At 54.2% G+C, this 13,209-nt stretch overlaps 4 protein-coding genes across 4 annotated transcripts; 2 read left to right on the forward strand and 2 right to left on the reverse strand.

The window, feature by feature from the left end:
• Positions 1-202: 202 nt before the first annotated feature.
• Positions 203-2,497, reverse strand: PG986_008331 (uncharacterized protein; the record flags this gene model as incomplete). The annotated part of the gene is made up of 3 exons (XM_066844553.1): positions 203-2,077; positions 2,149-2,325; positions 2,453-2,497. 3 exons carry the CDS (start codon positions 2,495-2,497, stop codon positions 203-205), a joined length of 2,097 nt encoding a protein of 698 aa, XP_066700665.1.
• Positions 2,498-4,396: 1,899 nt separating this feature from the next.
• Positions 4,397-5,696, forward strand: PG986_008332 (microsomal epoxide hydrolase; the record flags this gene model as incomplete). Its single annotated transcript, XM_066844554.1, has 2 exons — positions 4,397-4,937; positions 4,999-5,696. The coding sequence occupies 2 exons, from the start codon at positions 4,397-4,399 to the stop codon at positions 5,694-5,696; spliced, it is 1,239 nt and encodes a 412-aa protein (XP_066700666.1).
• A 164-nt stretch (positions 5,697-5,860) lies between these two features.
• On the reverse strand, positions 5,861-6,920 carry PG986_008333 (uncharacterized protein; the record flags this gene model as incomplete). Its single annotated transcript, XM_066844555.1, is given in 4 exon segments — positions 5,861-6,167; positions 6,249-6,502; positions 6,562-6,836; positions 6,848-6,920. The coding sequence occupies 4 exon segments, from the start codon at positions 6,918-6,920 to the stop codon at positions 5,861-5,863; spliced, it is 909 nt and encodes a 302-aa protein (XP_066700667.1).
• Positions 6,921-7,333: 413 nt separating this feature from the next.
• Positions 7,334-11,504, forward strand: PG986_008334 (uncharacterized protein; the record flags this gene model as incomplete). Its single annotated transcript, XM_066844556.1, has 4 exons — positions 7,334-7,378; positions 7,437-10,221; positions 10,277-10,775; positions 11,399-11,504. The coding sequence occupies 4 exons, from the start codon at positions 7,334-7,336 to the stop codon at positions 11,502-11,504; spliced, it is 3,435 nt and encodes a 1,144-aa protein (XP_066700668.1).
• Positions 11,505-13,209: the final 1,705 nt, after the last annotated feature.

Consider the following 13,209-nt stretch of genomic DNA (forward strand, 5'->3'; position numbering starts at 1 on the left):
CATGCCAAAGCACCAGGACAGCGAGGGAAAGGAGAAGTAGTCGTGCCGTGGAAACCGCGCATGCAAATCTGCTTCGTCTTGCCGCAAAGCAATGCCGGGGCCATTCTAAATGCAGCCGATATCCGTGACACCAGGAAAGTCGTAACAGTCATCATGTAGTCGTGAGCAAATTCCCAAACAAGCAACGAACGAACGAACGCGCCTATTTGCGAATCTTGGGTCGGGCCAGCATGTTCAATCGGCTCAGGCTGATGCCCGTCTTCTTCTGAGGACTGGGCGTGCCCAGGAATCCGGAGGGCTTCTTCATGGGCGAGGAGCAAGTAAATCTGGGGGCCGTCACCGAGGGTGGGTTTTTGCGCAGCTTCTTGGCGCCACGCTGGACGCCTTCATCCTCCTCCTCCTCTTCGGCATCTGAACTCGCTCGGTGTCGTTTCTTATTCGAGATACCGTGCGGAACGCCCGTCTTGACTTCTTCATCATCCCACATCGCGCGCGATCGCTTCTTGTTGGACATGCCGTGAGGGATACCCGCAATCAGCTCAGGATCGGCGTTCTCCTTATTCGCCTTACGAGGAGAAGACTCGCTCTCATCGGGGAAACCGCCCGGCATGCTTGCACCAGGCGCAAAAGAAGCACGCACTTGTCGCAGAGTAGACTGGCCAGCCGAACCTCCAAAACCATTGGGCGAGGTGCTACCAAAGCGAATGGTGTGGTCGCTGCGGAATGTGAAAGTGCCAGGTTGAGACTCTGGGAGTGCCTCGTGCAGGCTCGCTTCCTCCTCATTCTCGGAGCTCTCGGCTTCTTTGTAGGCCGAAAGGTCAGGATACGACACGGCAGCACTGCCGGACTTCTTGGCGCTCATCACAGCATTCAGAGAAGGGAACTGGACCGCAGGCGGCTTCGATACTGACTTGGGTCGGGGAAGAATGGACTTGATGGGGGAAGGCGAGTTCTGGGTCGCAGCAGCTTGCTTCGTGTCTGGGGTAAACTCAACGTGTCTGTCGTATTGGCGGGCGGGCGTGGTCATGCGAACCGCTGGCAGAGCCTTCTCCGTGCGGCCAGGGGTTTTGGGTGCAGCAGCGGCAAGCTGAGGAAGACTGCTCTTGGGGTTCGAAGAGCTGAACTGTCTCTTGAGGATCGACTTGACTCTATCAAATCGACCCGGCGTCTGGACCAGTTTGGGGATAGCTTGCGGAGCGGGAAGACTGCTAATTGTGACCGACTTGGTAAGGCCTCCGCCTCCCAGAGCCTTCTTATTGTTGGATCGTGCCAAGCTGTCCTTGCTGGGAGAGTGAGCCAAAGCCGATGACAGCTCCGGTTTACTAGGAGATTTAACCAAAGATCGGATATCGGTTTTGCTGGGCGACTTGATCATAGAGACGGTGGGTGTCTTTGGCAAAGCAGTGCGGGCAGCTGAAGCCTTAGTAGGCGTCTGCAGATTAGCGAATGATTGGGAGCGAGGAATCGCTTTGCGAATCGATTCGCCACCAACGGTCTTAGGGGCAGGGATGGAACTGCCATCGCGAGAGATAGGTCGCTGGCTGGAGGCGTCGTCCTCCTTGCGTTGTCGAACCCGCTTGACCGGAGCTTCGACCGCCTCTTCGGGCTGACGGTGCTTTTCCGCCGGTTTGGCGACACGCTTTGCAGAGACCGGTGCTTTCCGTGTCGCCGACGACGATGACTCGGGCTCGTCGAGATTTGCCTTGGATTGGGTTCGCTTGAGACTCTTGCCCGGAGTGGCACGGCCAGGGGTGTAACGGAATGTCGAGTGGTGGTTTTCAATGGAGTCCATTTTCTTGAACTCGGCCATGTGGACATCGCTGTATCGGCCAGCCTTACCCTTCGCTTTGGCGAACTTGCGACCATCGGCGGCCTCCTCTTCGCGCTCTTGGTCACGCTTGGCAGCAAGTTCGGCCTTGATTTTTGATGCCTCCTCGCGCAGCTCATCCATCATGCGCTTGGCCTCAGGGCCAAGCCCAGAATCCTGCTCACCACCGGCGATACTGGGGCGGGAAACGCGGAAGGTAAAACCAGAAGACATGGGGGTCTTGGACGGGGTCGCCTGTCCGCCAGCAGCCTTTTGGTCGGGGTTGATATCGACAAAGCCGTGTCGAAGGCCAGATGAGGGGGAGCCATGGTCTGGTGGACTTTGCTGGGATGCATCTCGGACATGGGCAGCTTGACGGGAGTCGAGTGCGACGGGGTGGTGGGCTTAGGTGGCGACGACTTGATCGTGTCTAGATTCTTGGTAGGAGGTTGGACGGTCTCCTCCTCTGCCTCGACAACGGAGCCCAGCCGAGGCGTCGCGGATGCTCGGTCGGCATTCTGAATCAAAGCGCAAGCGTCAGCGAGGTGCTCGCAACCCGTCAGAGCGCGTGTTGATGCCGCTTGGTAGCAGCAGCAACCGCAGCGATCTGCATGTGCAGGGTCAGTGAATTGTGAAACAACTTACCGAGGAAGCGCTTGCGAGTCGCGCAGAGCGACGGGTGCGTGCCATCGTGGATTGTTGAGTTGAGTAGCGGTGCTGAGGTGTATGTATTTTCAGTGAATACTAGAAGTCGTAGTTGCTGTTGTGGTTGTGGTTGATGGGATGACGATTCGTGATATCCTCTTCGAGACCTTGTTGCCAGTCAATGGCCCATGCGATGCGGCGATGGGAGACGATAAGGCAGAGGGACGTATAATTGCTAGGTTAGGGGAAAGAGGATGATGGTGTGGGAAAAGTGCGATGTGATGGAGTCCACAGGGTCTGAGTTGAGTTGGGGGTTATTTGATGAGCAGCTAGCAGCGAGCTGGGCAGTCTTTTGTTTACATCACGTCCCGATCGACCAACCAGGGTTTCACCTCGTGCTGGTGGGGCGGGCCCAGAGCTGTTTAGCGACCACTAGCCCGTCGAGCCCGCGGGCTTTCTGCGCTTTTACTAGTGCTTCTGGCCTTCTAGCTGCGTTTTTTCCCACAGCGCTGCCGGGGCGGGGAACTCTGCCGGAAGCTGCCTATTTTCCCTTCTACGGCCTAGTATTTCTTCTGAAGAGAGAGACCCCTCACCTCCTACAGGCTACACCTCCTCTTCGCCAATAAGCCGCAACAAACGGTCAAGAAAAAGTAGCCCTGCTCGGTTCCAAACAATGATATTCGGGTTGACATCATACCTACATGCATCACAAAATAGAAACCACCACCAACCGGGCTTGGTGACGGGATGGCGTTTCAATTCAACCACACCCTCCGCGAGGGAAAACAGCTGCTCTTTGTTTACTCCAAGATGGCGCTCTGACGTTGCTATGTGTCACACGACCCTCGTATGGGCCAAAAGATGTGGTAAAGTTCAGCGGCGGTTCCAGGAAAACATGATTCCATCCTTTGAGAGGCTAGCAGCTAGAATGGTGCCTTCCATCGGGTTCTTGGGCCAACACCAATACTTTGGCCAATAGACTCTGGAAATAGTCGGCATTTTCGGTAGTTGGTCTTGGCATATGCGATCGATTGCTACCCACAACGAGCGACCACGATGTTATTGATGTAGACTGGAAAGCCAATCGGTGTCTTTGCATGGGAGAACGACTTGGACATTATTATCTAAAGTAGGTCGCGATTCTACCATATGATGAGGAGTCGGGAGTCCGTCAGTCCGTCTTGACATTCAAAAGCCAGGAGTAAGAGCATAGGACCACCCGGGCCAAACGGGGGGCGCTCCCGTATGTCAGGGGACATCGGTCCCGGCATCTCAAGCATTGATATGTACTACTTCCAACCCATTCGGTTCACTAGTAGCCTCTAGGATCTTGATGAATTCCTCGAAGATTGAATGCGAAACGATTGATGATCACTTATTTGGTTCAACCCGAATTGCGATCCATTTTCGAATTTCCCCTACCCCTGATTTAACACCCCGCAGACAGGATGATATCATAGCAACCATGCCCTCATTTACCAAAAGTCTGGATATTCCTTCCGGCGATGGTGATTTATCAAAGATCTATCTCCCCGTTGACTAATCATCAAAGTCTGGAGATGCATGCCAAGAGATGGGTGCAGATGTCAAGCGATGGGCGCTCCCCTGCCTGCCTGCCTGCCTGCCTGCCTGCCTGCCTGCCTGCCTTGCCTATCGGGATTAGATATTCCGTGGCGGCGTTGCTATCATGTCTTGTCAAATGCGCCCTGTGTCACGTCATTGGCGACACACCATGCATACAAGCACGCTAGATTACGCTCTATGAGATTGCCACTCGACGAGCATGTATATATATATATATATGTGCGGCGTCGCTTCTCCTTGAGGGGAATACGGACCTCAAATGATTTTGTTTGTTGTACACTTAAAATAATACCGAATATCTGATTCCCAAGTATTCAACAACCACACCACATATCATCCTTGTAGTGTCCCAAAGTGAAGATGTCGGATATCAAACCCTACCATATCGCCGTCCCGAGCGCCCGCCTCGACGACCTGAAGCAGCGCCTCGCCCTCGCCACCTTCCCCGACGAGCTCGACGAGGCCGGCTGGGACCTGGGCGCGCCCCTCGGGGACGTGCAGCGGCTGGCCAAGCACTGGCACCACCGGTTCGACTGGCCGGGCGTCGAGCGCGAGCTGAACAAGGCGCTCACGCAGTTCACCACGCCCATCCAGTGCGACGGCGGCTTCGAGCCGCTCGAGATTCACTTCGTGCACCGGCCCAGCCCGGTCAAGGGGGCCATCCCGCTCCTGTTCATCCATGGCTGGCCCGGGCACTTTCTCGAAGTGAGCAAGATTCTGGACCCGCTGAGTGATGGCGATGGCGTGGAGGCGCCGGCGTTCCATGTCGTGGCGCCGTCGTTGCCGAATTTCGGGTTCTCGGAGGGGACGAAGAAGCGCGGGTTCGCGATGGAGCAGTATGCCGAGACGATGAACAAGTTGATGCTGAAACTCGGTTATAACGAATATGTCACACAAGGAGGTCAGTATTGTTGGCCAGGAGTGTTATTTCATGTAAGACTTATTTACTTACAATTTCACAGGCGACTGGGGAAGGCACATCAGCCGGGCCCTGGCCCATCTCTACCCGCAACATTGCAAAGCCACGCACCTCAACATGGACAGCGCCGACCCGCCCAGCTTCCTTTCTAATCCGCGCCTGGCGCTCCAGCACGCCGTGACGCCCTACACCAAGCGGGAGAAGGAAGGCGAGGCACGCAGTGCCTGGTTCGGCAAGGAAGGCCGGGGCTACAACCTGGAGCAGTCGACGAAACCCCAGACGCTGGGGTACGCCCTCGCCGACAGCCCCGTGGCGCTGCTGGCATGGATCTACGAAAAGCTGCACGACTGGACGGACGCGTACCCCTGGACCGACGACGAGGTCTGCACGTGGGTTTCGATCTACTGGTTCAGCACCGCGGGTCCCGCGGCCAGCGTCCGGATCTACTACGAGACGCAGCACGTCGATGCCGAGGCCGGCGGCATGACCCACGAGAAGATGAAGTCGTACACGCCGGGGGTCAAGTTGGGGTTCAGTCATTTCCCGCAGGACCTCGTGGTGCTGCCGAGCACGTGGGTGCGGACGCAGGGTGAGGTGGTCTTCGAGCGGGAGCATGAGAGTGGGGGGCATTTCGCTGCGTATGAGAGGCCGAAAGAACTCGTCACGGATGTTAGGGACATGTTTGGCAAGAAAGGTGGCGCGTTCGGTGTGGTTAAGGGGCTTAATGGATATAAAGCATGAACACAGGCCGCTCGCAAGATGTGCTTAATTTTGATTAAAACTTAGTCTCTCAGGGGTTTACATTCAAACATTGCCTTCTCATTATAACTTATGTGACACTGAGTCCCCGTAGATATCTGGTGCCATTGTAGGCAAGCCAACTTCCCAACATTCAAGTTTACTACTCATAGGCTACTGCTCGGTGCGGCTGCCGTTGATTCCAGAAAGTTAACTACCGTATTCACTAACCACTCCTCACCCTTCGGCTGGCGGACACTGTGGCCTGCTCCCGGTATAACTCCCGACAAGTCGCTAACAATCCCTGGGTTGCACATCGCTTCCCAACCATCTATTTGGGCCATCTTATCCAGCGAAGGCTCCATGTACCGATCCATACCAGAGTGTAGGATCAGCAGTGGCTTATCGAATTTCTTCCAGTATCCGCTGACGACCTCGTTGGAGATATCCGAGCCGAAATAGTTGTCGTTGCCACTAGATTTGACAAGATGAGCATCAGGCTGATGACTAACGAGGGCGAAGCCGCCGTGGAAGACATTTCAGGGAATAACTTACTCCTTGGCGTGGAGATCGTAGAACCGTCGCGCGGACATTGGTCTATTGTAGTCATTGGACAGGTGGTCGTGCGACATGGGGTGATCCCCCTTTCCGGACAAGATCATGTCCTTTGCGATGTTGACTATCTCGTCAAGCTTCTTCTCCTCGTCGATACCCTTCCCTACCAAGGAAGCTTCACGGTCCGAGACAGGAGCCTGGAGGATGAAGCCATCCACAGGATCACTTGACGTCGCAGCGTATTCCATCAAACCCTATATTATCTATTAATAAATAATACATGGAATAATGTGGCCGCAACAGAAGCACGCACCTGGCACCCGGTAGAGTGACCCATGAGAATGATTTTCGACTTCCCCAGCCCGCGTAAGTACCTGACAAACTCTGATATGTCGGCCACATCGTTCGCCAAGCACGAGAACTTCCACCCGGTAAATGCGCTCCTCGTCTTGGGTTCGAAGACCGAGTAGCTCAGCCTGCTGTGTTTCTCGAGCTCTCGGGCGATTGCCCGGGCGTAGGGCACCGTATGCGGGCCATCACCTAGCCCCCGACGAAGACAAATGCGTTGCGAGCTGATGAGAGGCCGGTCTCGTAAGCACAGGCATTTCGATTGGGAGACTCCTTAGTCGGGTAGGGATGCACAATCGTGGAGAAGGGATTAGATGACGCCATTGAAGCTTTGGTATTTAGCTAGCTTTGGTAGCATCTGTAGCTTCTGCGTATCCCAAGCTGGCCAGCCGCGATCTTCACTTCACTCAAAGTAAAAAAAGTATGGGAAAATTCGAAACAAGAAGAACGTCAAATCAAATAAAAGACGTATTTCAAGTCAAAATGAGACTGCTGGCTGGGGGCGCGTCGCGGTCGTCCCCTTCTTGCTGAACAGTTTGCTGATGCACCCCATGTGTGGGGAACATCCAGCACCTTCTCTTATTGGGCGTGCATGCCTTCTGAAGGTTGCATCTGTCGCCGACCAATCTTAATAAGTATTCCATTGACTCGTTTGACTTCAAGATCGACGCAGTCCCCTGTCCAAGGCATTCCATTTATTGAATCAGAAGACGGACACAAAATGCCATTTTCATTCAATGGCTGCCGACGCATCAGACAATAGGACCGAGTTCTTCCAAGAGGTGTGTGTGCAGCGCAGCAAGCAGCTGAAAGATTCCATCCCGCTAACCCTTTGGGCAGCTCAAACCACGATGCATCAAAATCAACAACCTCGCTGTGCGCGCCACGGACAAAAGGGGGAGTGCCAAAGAACTCTTGGATGTAACCCGAGATTTATCATCAGTCTTGGATCGGCAGGTCGCCAAGGACCCGACCGTCCTGGATGAGAAGATAGCAGAATACGTTTTCTTCCCGCTCTCCAACATCCTGCGGAACCAACAGGACTACCCCGTTCGCCTCACAGAAGTCACCATCAAATGCCTGCGGATACTCGTCAAGTATGGGTGGAAGAGCAAAATCTCTACTGAGCTGTCGCGGCAGCTCCTTATTCTCTTCACTTTCATTGTCGGTGGTGTTCCAGGGAAGGAGCGGAAACAGGATATCCCGGAAGAGACCAAACTGGAGACTTTAGGTGCCCTAAAAGAGACCATCAAGGCTACGGGCGCAACGGCTCTAGGCGCTGCATCCCTTACAGAAACTGATGCCTTGCCGTCGTTGGGTCACACTATCACCGTCATTTTGGGCATGAGCACCGATGGAAACACAGCCGATATTCAGCTTGAAGCCCTGCTTTGCGCCGATGCCATGTGTGCGTCGATTAGGGATGCCGCAGCACTCGCAACATTCTTACCTGGGACAGTCTCGTCTTTGACCCGGCTACTGACACCGCCTACGGCCCTCAAGACGTCGAGGAAGGTGCTGGTCAAAGGCATCGGTGTCTTGAAATCGGTACTGATCGGTGTCCTGGGGGACGTCAAGATTAGAGCACTGCTCAAGAAGCCGTCTAACGAGGAGACTGAGGATGTACAATCCGAAGGAAAAGTCCTCACTTCAGCTTGGTTGAGAGCCACTGCTGACCAGATCAAACTTGCACTGTCAAACGTGCTCAAGCTGAGGAATCACAAGTTCTCTGACGTCCAGGAGGCCCTGGAGCGGTTCTGCGTTGCACTTTTGGATGAGTGCCACGAGTCGTTGACTAACTGCACCTATATCCTCGTAGAGTCCGCAATGGTGCTCGCCTCTGATGAGGAAAACAAATCACTAATCAGCACTGGACTGAACACGAGCTTGTCTGATCTTGTGGGCATCTATCCCGAGCTCATGGACACCGTGAAGACTATTGTATACAATTGGGTCACAAGTCTTCCTCGCCTCATGCAGGCTAGCGATGAAGAAGTGAAGCGGCAGGCAATTCAGAACCTTCTGAAAGGACAACGCTTTATGAACGACCTCCGGATTGATTCATCTACACTCAGCATCACGTTGGCTTCCTCATTACGGGATAGTGTCATTGAGCTCCTTGCCCTGGGAAAGTCTACCGGCCAACTCACAGAAGTGTCCTCGACTGACCTTACACACGCCTCAAATGAACTCGCTACATCGGAATCCAAACTTACGTTCCGCCCAACGCTCTTAACTCAAACCACGCAGAAGGACACGAGAGAAGCTTTGATGAAACTGGTTCTGGCGAGTGGTTCGTTTGTAAGCCATTCGCAGCTTGCTCGAGAGATGATAGACTATGTACGCGAGTCCAGTGGCAACAGTCAAGTTGCATCTTACTGGCTGTCCCTAGAGCTTGTACGATCGGGCCTGGCTCAGAGCTCCGACATTGATGAGTTCTTGGATTTCAGTGCTATGGGTGGTGGCTCTGGGGATGACCACGAGCAATTGCTTCAAGAGCTGTATTCATTCTCAGTCTCCATCCTTAGCGACACAGATGAAGGGGACGAAACCGATTGGAGAGTTCAAGCACTGGCCCTGGAGACCACGACTCTTGCAGCTTCGCGGATGAGACAAGACTTCAGGCCAGAATTGATAGACGTTCTATACCCCATCGCAACTTTCATGGGGTCCGCCGTACCTCAGCTGAGAGAACACGCAGTCATTGCCCTGAACAACATAGCCACCGCATGTGGCTACCCCAATGTCGCAGATCTGGTCATTGACAATGTGGATTATATGCTGAACTCCATCTCGCTACGGCTAAATACTTTCGACATCTCTCCAGCCTCGACACAGGTGCTGAAGATGATGATCAACCTTACCGGACCCAAGTTGGTACCTTTCCTGGGTGACGTTGTCGACTCTGTCTTTGCTGCTCTCGATAATTACCACGGATATCCACTGTTCGTCGAGAACCTGTTCAGCGTACTTGCCGAGATTGTTGTTCAAGGCTCCAGGTCAAACATCCTACTATTGGAGGACGAGTCAAGGCCAAAGTTGGACCATCGCAAGAGACGACCGGAGCCACCAGCGCTTCGGGAAGTCGAACAGTTCCTAGACCGGCGTCAAGCGCGGAAAAGGAGACGAGATGCGGGCGACGACTCGGAACAACTCGAGATACACCATCCCAAGAAACCCTGGAAGGAGTCTGAGGCGGATGACAGAAAGGAAGGAGAAGACGGTGAAGACTCGGACGAAGAGCCGAGCCAGGAAGTCGAGAAAAAGCCCCTACCCAAGACACCAACCTTTACTCTACTCACCCGCATCACCGACCTGACGCAGCACTACCTGACCTCACCCACACCCGCGCTACGTAAATCGCTGCTGGACCTCCTCGCCATCGTCTGCCCCGCGCTGTCGCCCGAGGAGGACGTGTTCCTGCCCCTCGTCAACGCCATCTGGCCCGTGCTATTGGCGCGCCTCTACGACAGCGAGCCGTTCGTCGTCACAGCGGCCTGTCGCGCGCTCGCGGCGCTCTTCGGCAGCGCGGGCGACTTCCTCAGCTCGCGCGTCAAGACGGAGTGGTGGGATGGGCTGGGCAAGTGGTGCGCGAAGAGCAAGACCAACTACCAGAACCACAATCGTAAAGCCAGCGGAGGCTCCAAGAACTCTTCATTCGGGGGGTTCGGGACCTGCAGCGGCGGGCGCAAATATCAAAGTCCCCTTTCGGACAATGGCAACTGACGAGCTGGGTAACAACAACAACTCTTCTTCGTCCCTCTTCAACCTGCGCGAGTCAGGCGGCACCAAGGATCCTAGCAGCCCTGCTGCCTCTTCTACCATTGTCCCCTCTACTGTCATGTCCTCCACATCAGGCGTCAGTGGGTATACGCAAGTCGCCCAGATCTGGACCGCCGTCCAAGAAATGCTCGTCGCCCTCGTCTCGTTCGTGCGCATCGAGGATACCATCTTCGAACAGATCCTCGACCTGCTCATCGACAGCCTGGTATCTCCTTCGTCATCCATGGCCGTTGTGGGCGCGCGCGAGGCGCTCGAGGCGGTCAATGCGGATGCGGTGTGGTTGGCCCTATACGAGTACAGTCGTCGTCGTCATGGTGAGGGTACGAAGGCGGTGGCAGCGGCAGCACAGCAATTGAAGATTCCGCGACAGTGCCCGGAGAGTGTTGAGGGGGTTCGGTTCGTGGAAGTTTGAAAGAGGGAAACGAACGTCTATTATGTTTGTAATTTGTACGTAAAGGGAGGTAGGGTTGGAGGCAGTCAATGAGGAGGCCGAGGGACGATGCTTGCTATAGTCGTATTCTCTTCTCTCCTCCGCCCTCTTCAATGTAACCATGCATACTCCATCCTGGGCATGATGGCTTGTTCCGAGGTTAAGGGTTCAGGGACATGTCTAATGACAGAAGATCAACAGCACCACCATCATGTTGGTTGTCTTGTGTGTGGTGGTAGACATATGCCAGTAATGGACCCGTCTTCCCTCGTCTATACCGACATACTGATTATCATACAATGCAACGCCACCAAGTGTTCCCGTTCATATCGTAGTGGTAGTATAAATGTTCGTTATCACCGCTATCAGATATCATCCATGATGCCAGTCCATTAACTCACATAGTCGCAGGGGTCTGGCTGTTGCCAGAATAGGTAACTACCAAGTAAAATGAGCAGCGGCATTAGGTCATCATGTGAAGGATCGCAAGTTCGGTGTGTTTAAATTACGTTTTCGGATGAACGCCAGTTGCGAAGTAGGTAGAACAGTAAATAGTAGCATGCATAGTAACTTACTACACATCGACTAGCATAAAGAGCCAGGGCGAGCATTGTGAAATCGCCCTTCCATATCTTGTGGGCTGTTCCTGGCCTCCTTATCAGCAGAACCCACCCAGACGGGACAAGCGTTCATAGCTGAATGGATAGTGCAAGCAGTTTCAGCTGTTCGTGGACAGAGTGACGCGACCGCTCCCAAAGTGCCTTGGGTGTGGCAAGCAGCACTCGAGTCTGGGGAAATGGTCCAGGCAGATTAATTTGGCGCTTACGATGCGCGGGCGGCTTCTCCCAACATAGCCGGCTGGGTTACCCCTTCTTCTATGGCTAGCCGCAGATAACGTGACGTATACATCGAACGGTTGAGCGTAATGAGGTGAAATCCAAGTGGTTCGTGGCAAAGGAAAGGGCATCTGGCTTGGGTGTCGCAGACAGTCCCTGGCCCGTGGCCCTTAATCACCCACTTGAGATCCCAACGCCATGGACCTGGGGTGGAGGGCCGTCCCCAAGCGGAGTTTGCTCGCATGGTGACGGGGAACAGGGCTCAGCTTTGTCTGGTAGTAGTATCGTCTCCTAAAGCCTCGAGTAAGCAACGTAGAGATTTGACGTAGTTGCGGAGATAAAGCACACGTGGAAGAAGGCGTTCGAACGTTCTTTCAAGCTATGCAATTGTCGGTATTCCTTTATTGATGCCGTCTCGGTCGCGCCGGATCGAAGATAAGGAACCGCACGACCTTACCGTCCGGTGCGGGCGATTCGCACGCATCCAGAGCAGACGTCGAGGGGCCGACAGCACTGGGCTGGGCCACTGAGGGGGCAATGACTCGGCGTTATTATTGCGCACCAAAAACAGGCTTCGTTGCTAGGGTTGTGACTCGTAGCGTCCCATTGGCTGTGCTGTCAGCCCACTCCTTACGCCGCGCGACAGTAGCAAGCGTAGTAGTAGTTGAGGGATCTGGATCCATCTTGGAAAGTCCAGTCCGAGATTCTGGGGAATATATTCTCATGTAATGGAAACCAGGTAAGAGGGGATTCTGTCACGTAGCGGCGCTGTTGGTCGACGAGCGTCCATGGAAACTGGTCACGAGCCGGGCTTGTCTCCAGAGTATGGACAAGCTGATGGCGCCCGGAAGCTTGTTCCTGCCAGCCCGAAGCTGGGGTACTGTAAGCCAACAGCAAGTTGAATTGACCGCCCTCGGTTCGTGCCGCTAGGGATTCAGCTTCATGCGGGTTTGGATATGTAGATGGATGGCAGTGTTGCGACATCGGTATTTCGACGGCAGGCTAGGCAATAGTCGGCGCCAATTGACATCCCAGATGAGCGAGGAAGCCTTCTGGAAATGTGGTCAAAGAAGGCAGCAGAACAGATAAGAGTACCTAGCCACGCCAATTCAAACAAATGCTCCGCGCGGTAGAGGTGTAGGTAGGAGGGCTTGGATGTTGAGCATTGGAAGTCCAGGAACAGTGTGCTCCGGGTTGATTGAGTGATGGCGTGTGCTTGCCGCGCTATGTCATTATAGTCGAATCCATCATGATAACGTCTCACCTGTCTGCAGTGGTGGCGTTTCTCCTGATTTCGTGCATGCTAAGTCAGCCGTAGATATGCTACCTGATCTTGGAAAGTGGTTGCGATATCCGGATCCCGAAGTTGAGGCTTGCACTAGCTAGACAATGGCGCACCTGTAACGACCACGTTGTTTTGGAAATTGGGAAGCCTCCAAGACTCAAGCGAGCGAAGTTCGGATGTAGTGGCCTGGAGGAGGAAGGCACTTTAGGCCAATTGAGCTTAAACTGGCAGTCGCGTGTCGACTATTCTGGCAAGCACCACTTTCGGAGCGTTCCAAAT

This window comes from Apiospora aurea, assembly GCF_038362705.1.
Source record: "Apiospora aurea strain CBS 24483 chromosome Unknown utg000005l_segment0_segment0, whole genome shotgun sequence".
Taxonomy (NCBI): Eukaryota; Fungi; Ascomycota; class Sordariomycetes; order Amphisphaeriales; family Apiosporaceae; genus Apiospora; species Apiospora aurea.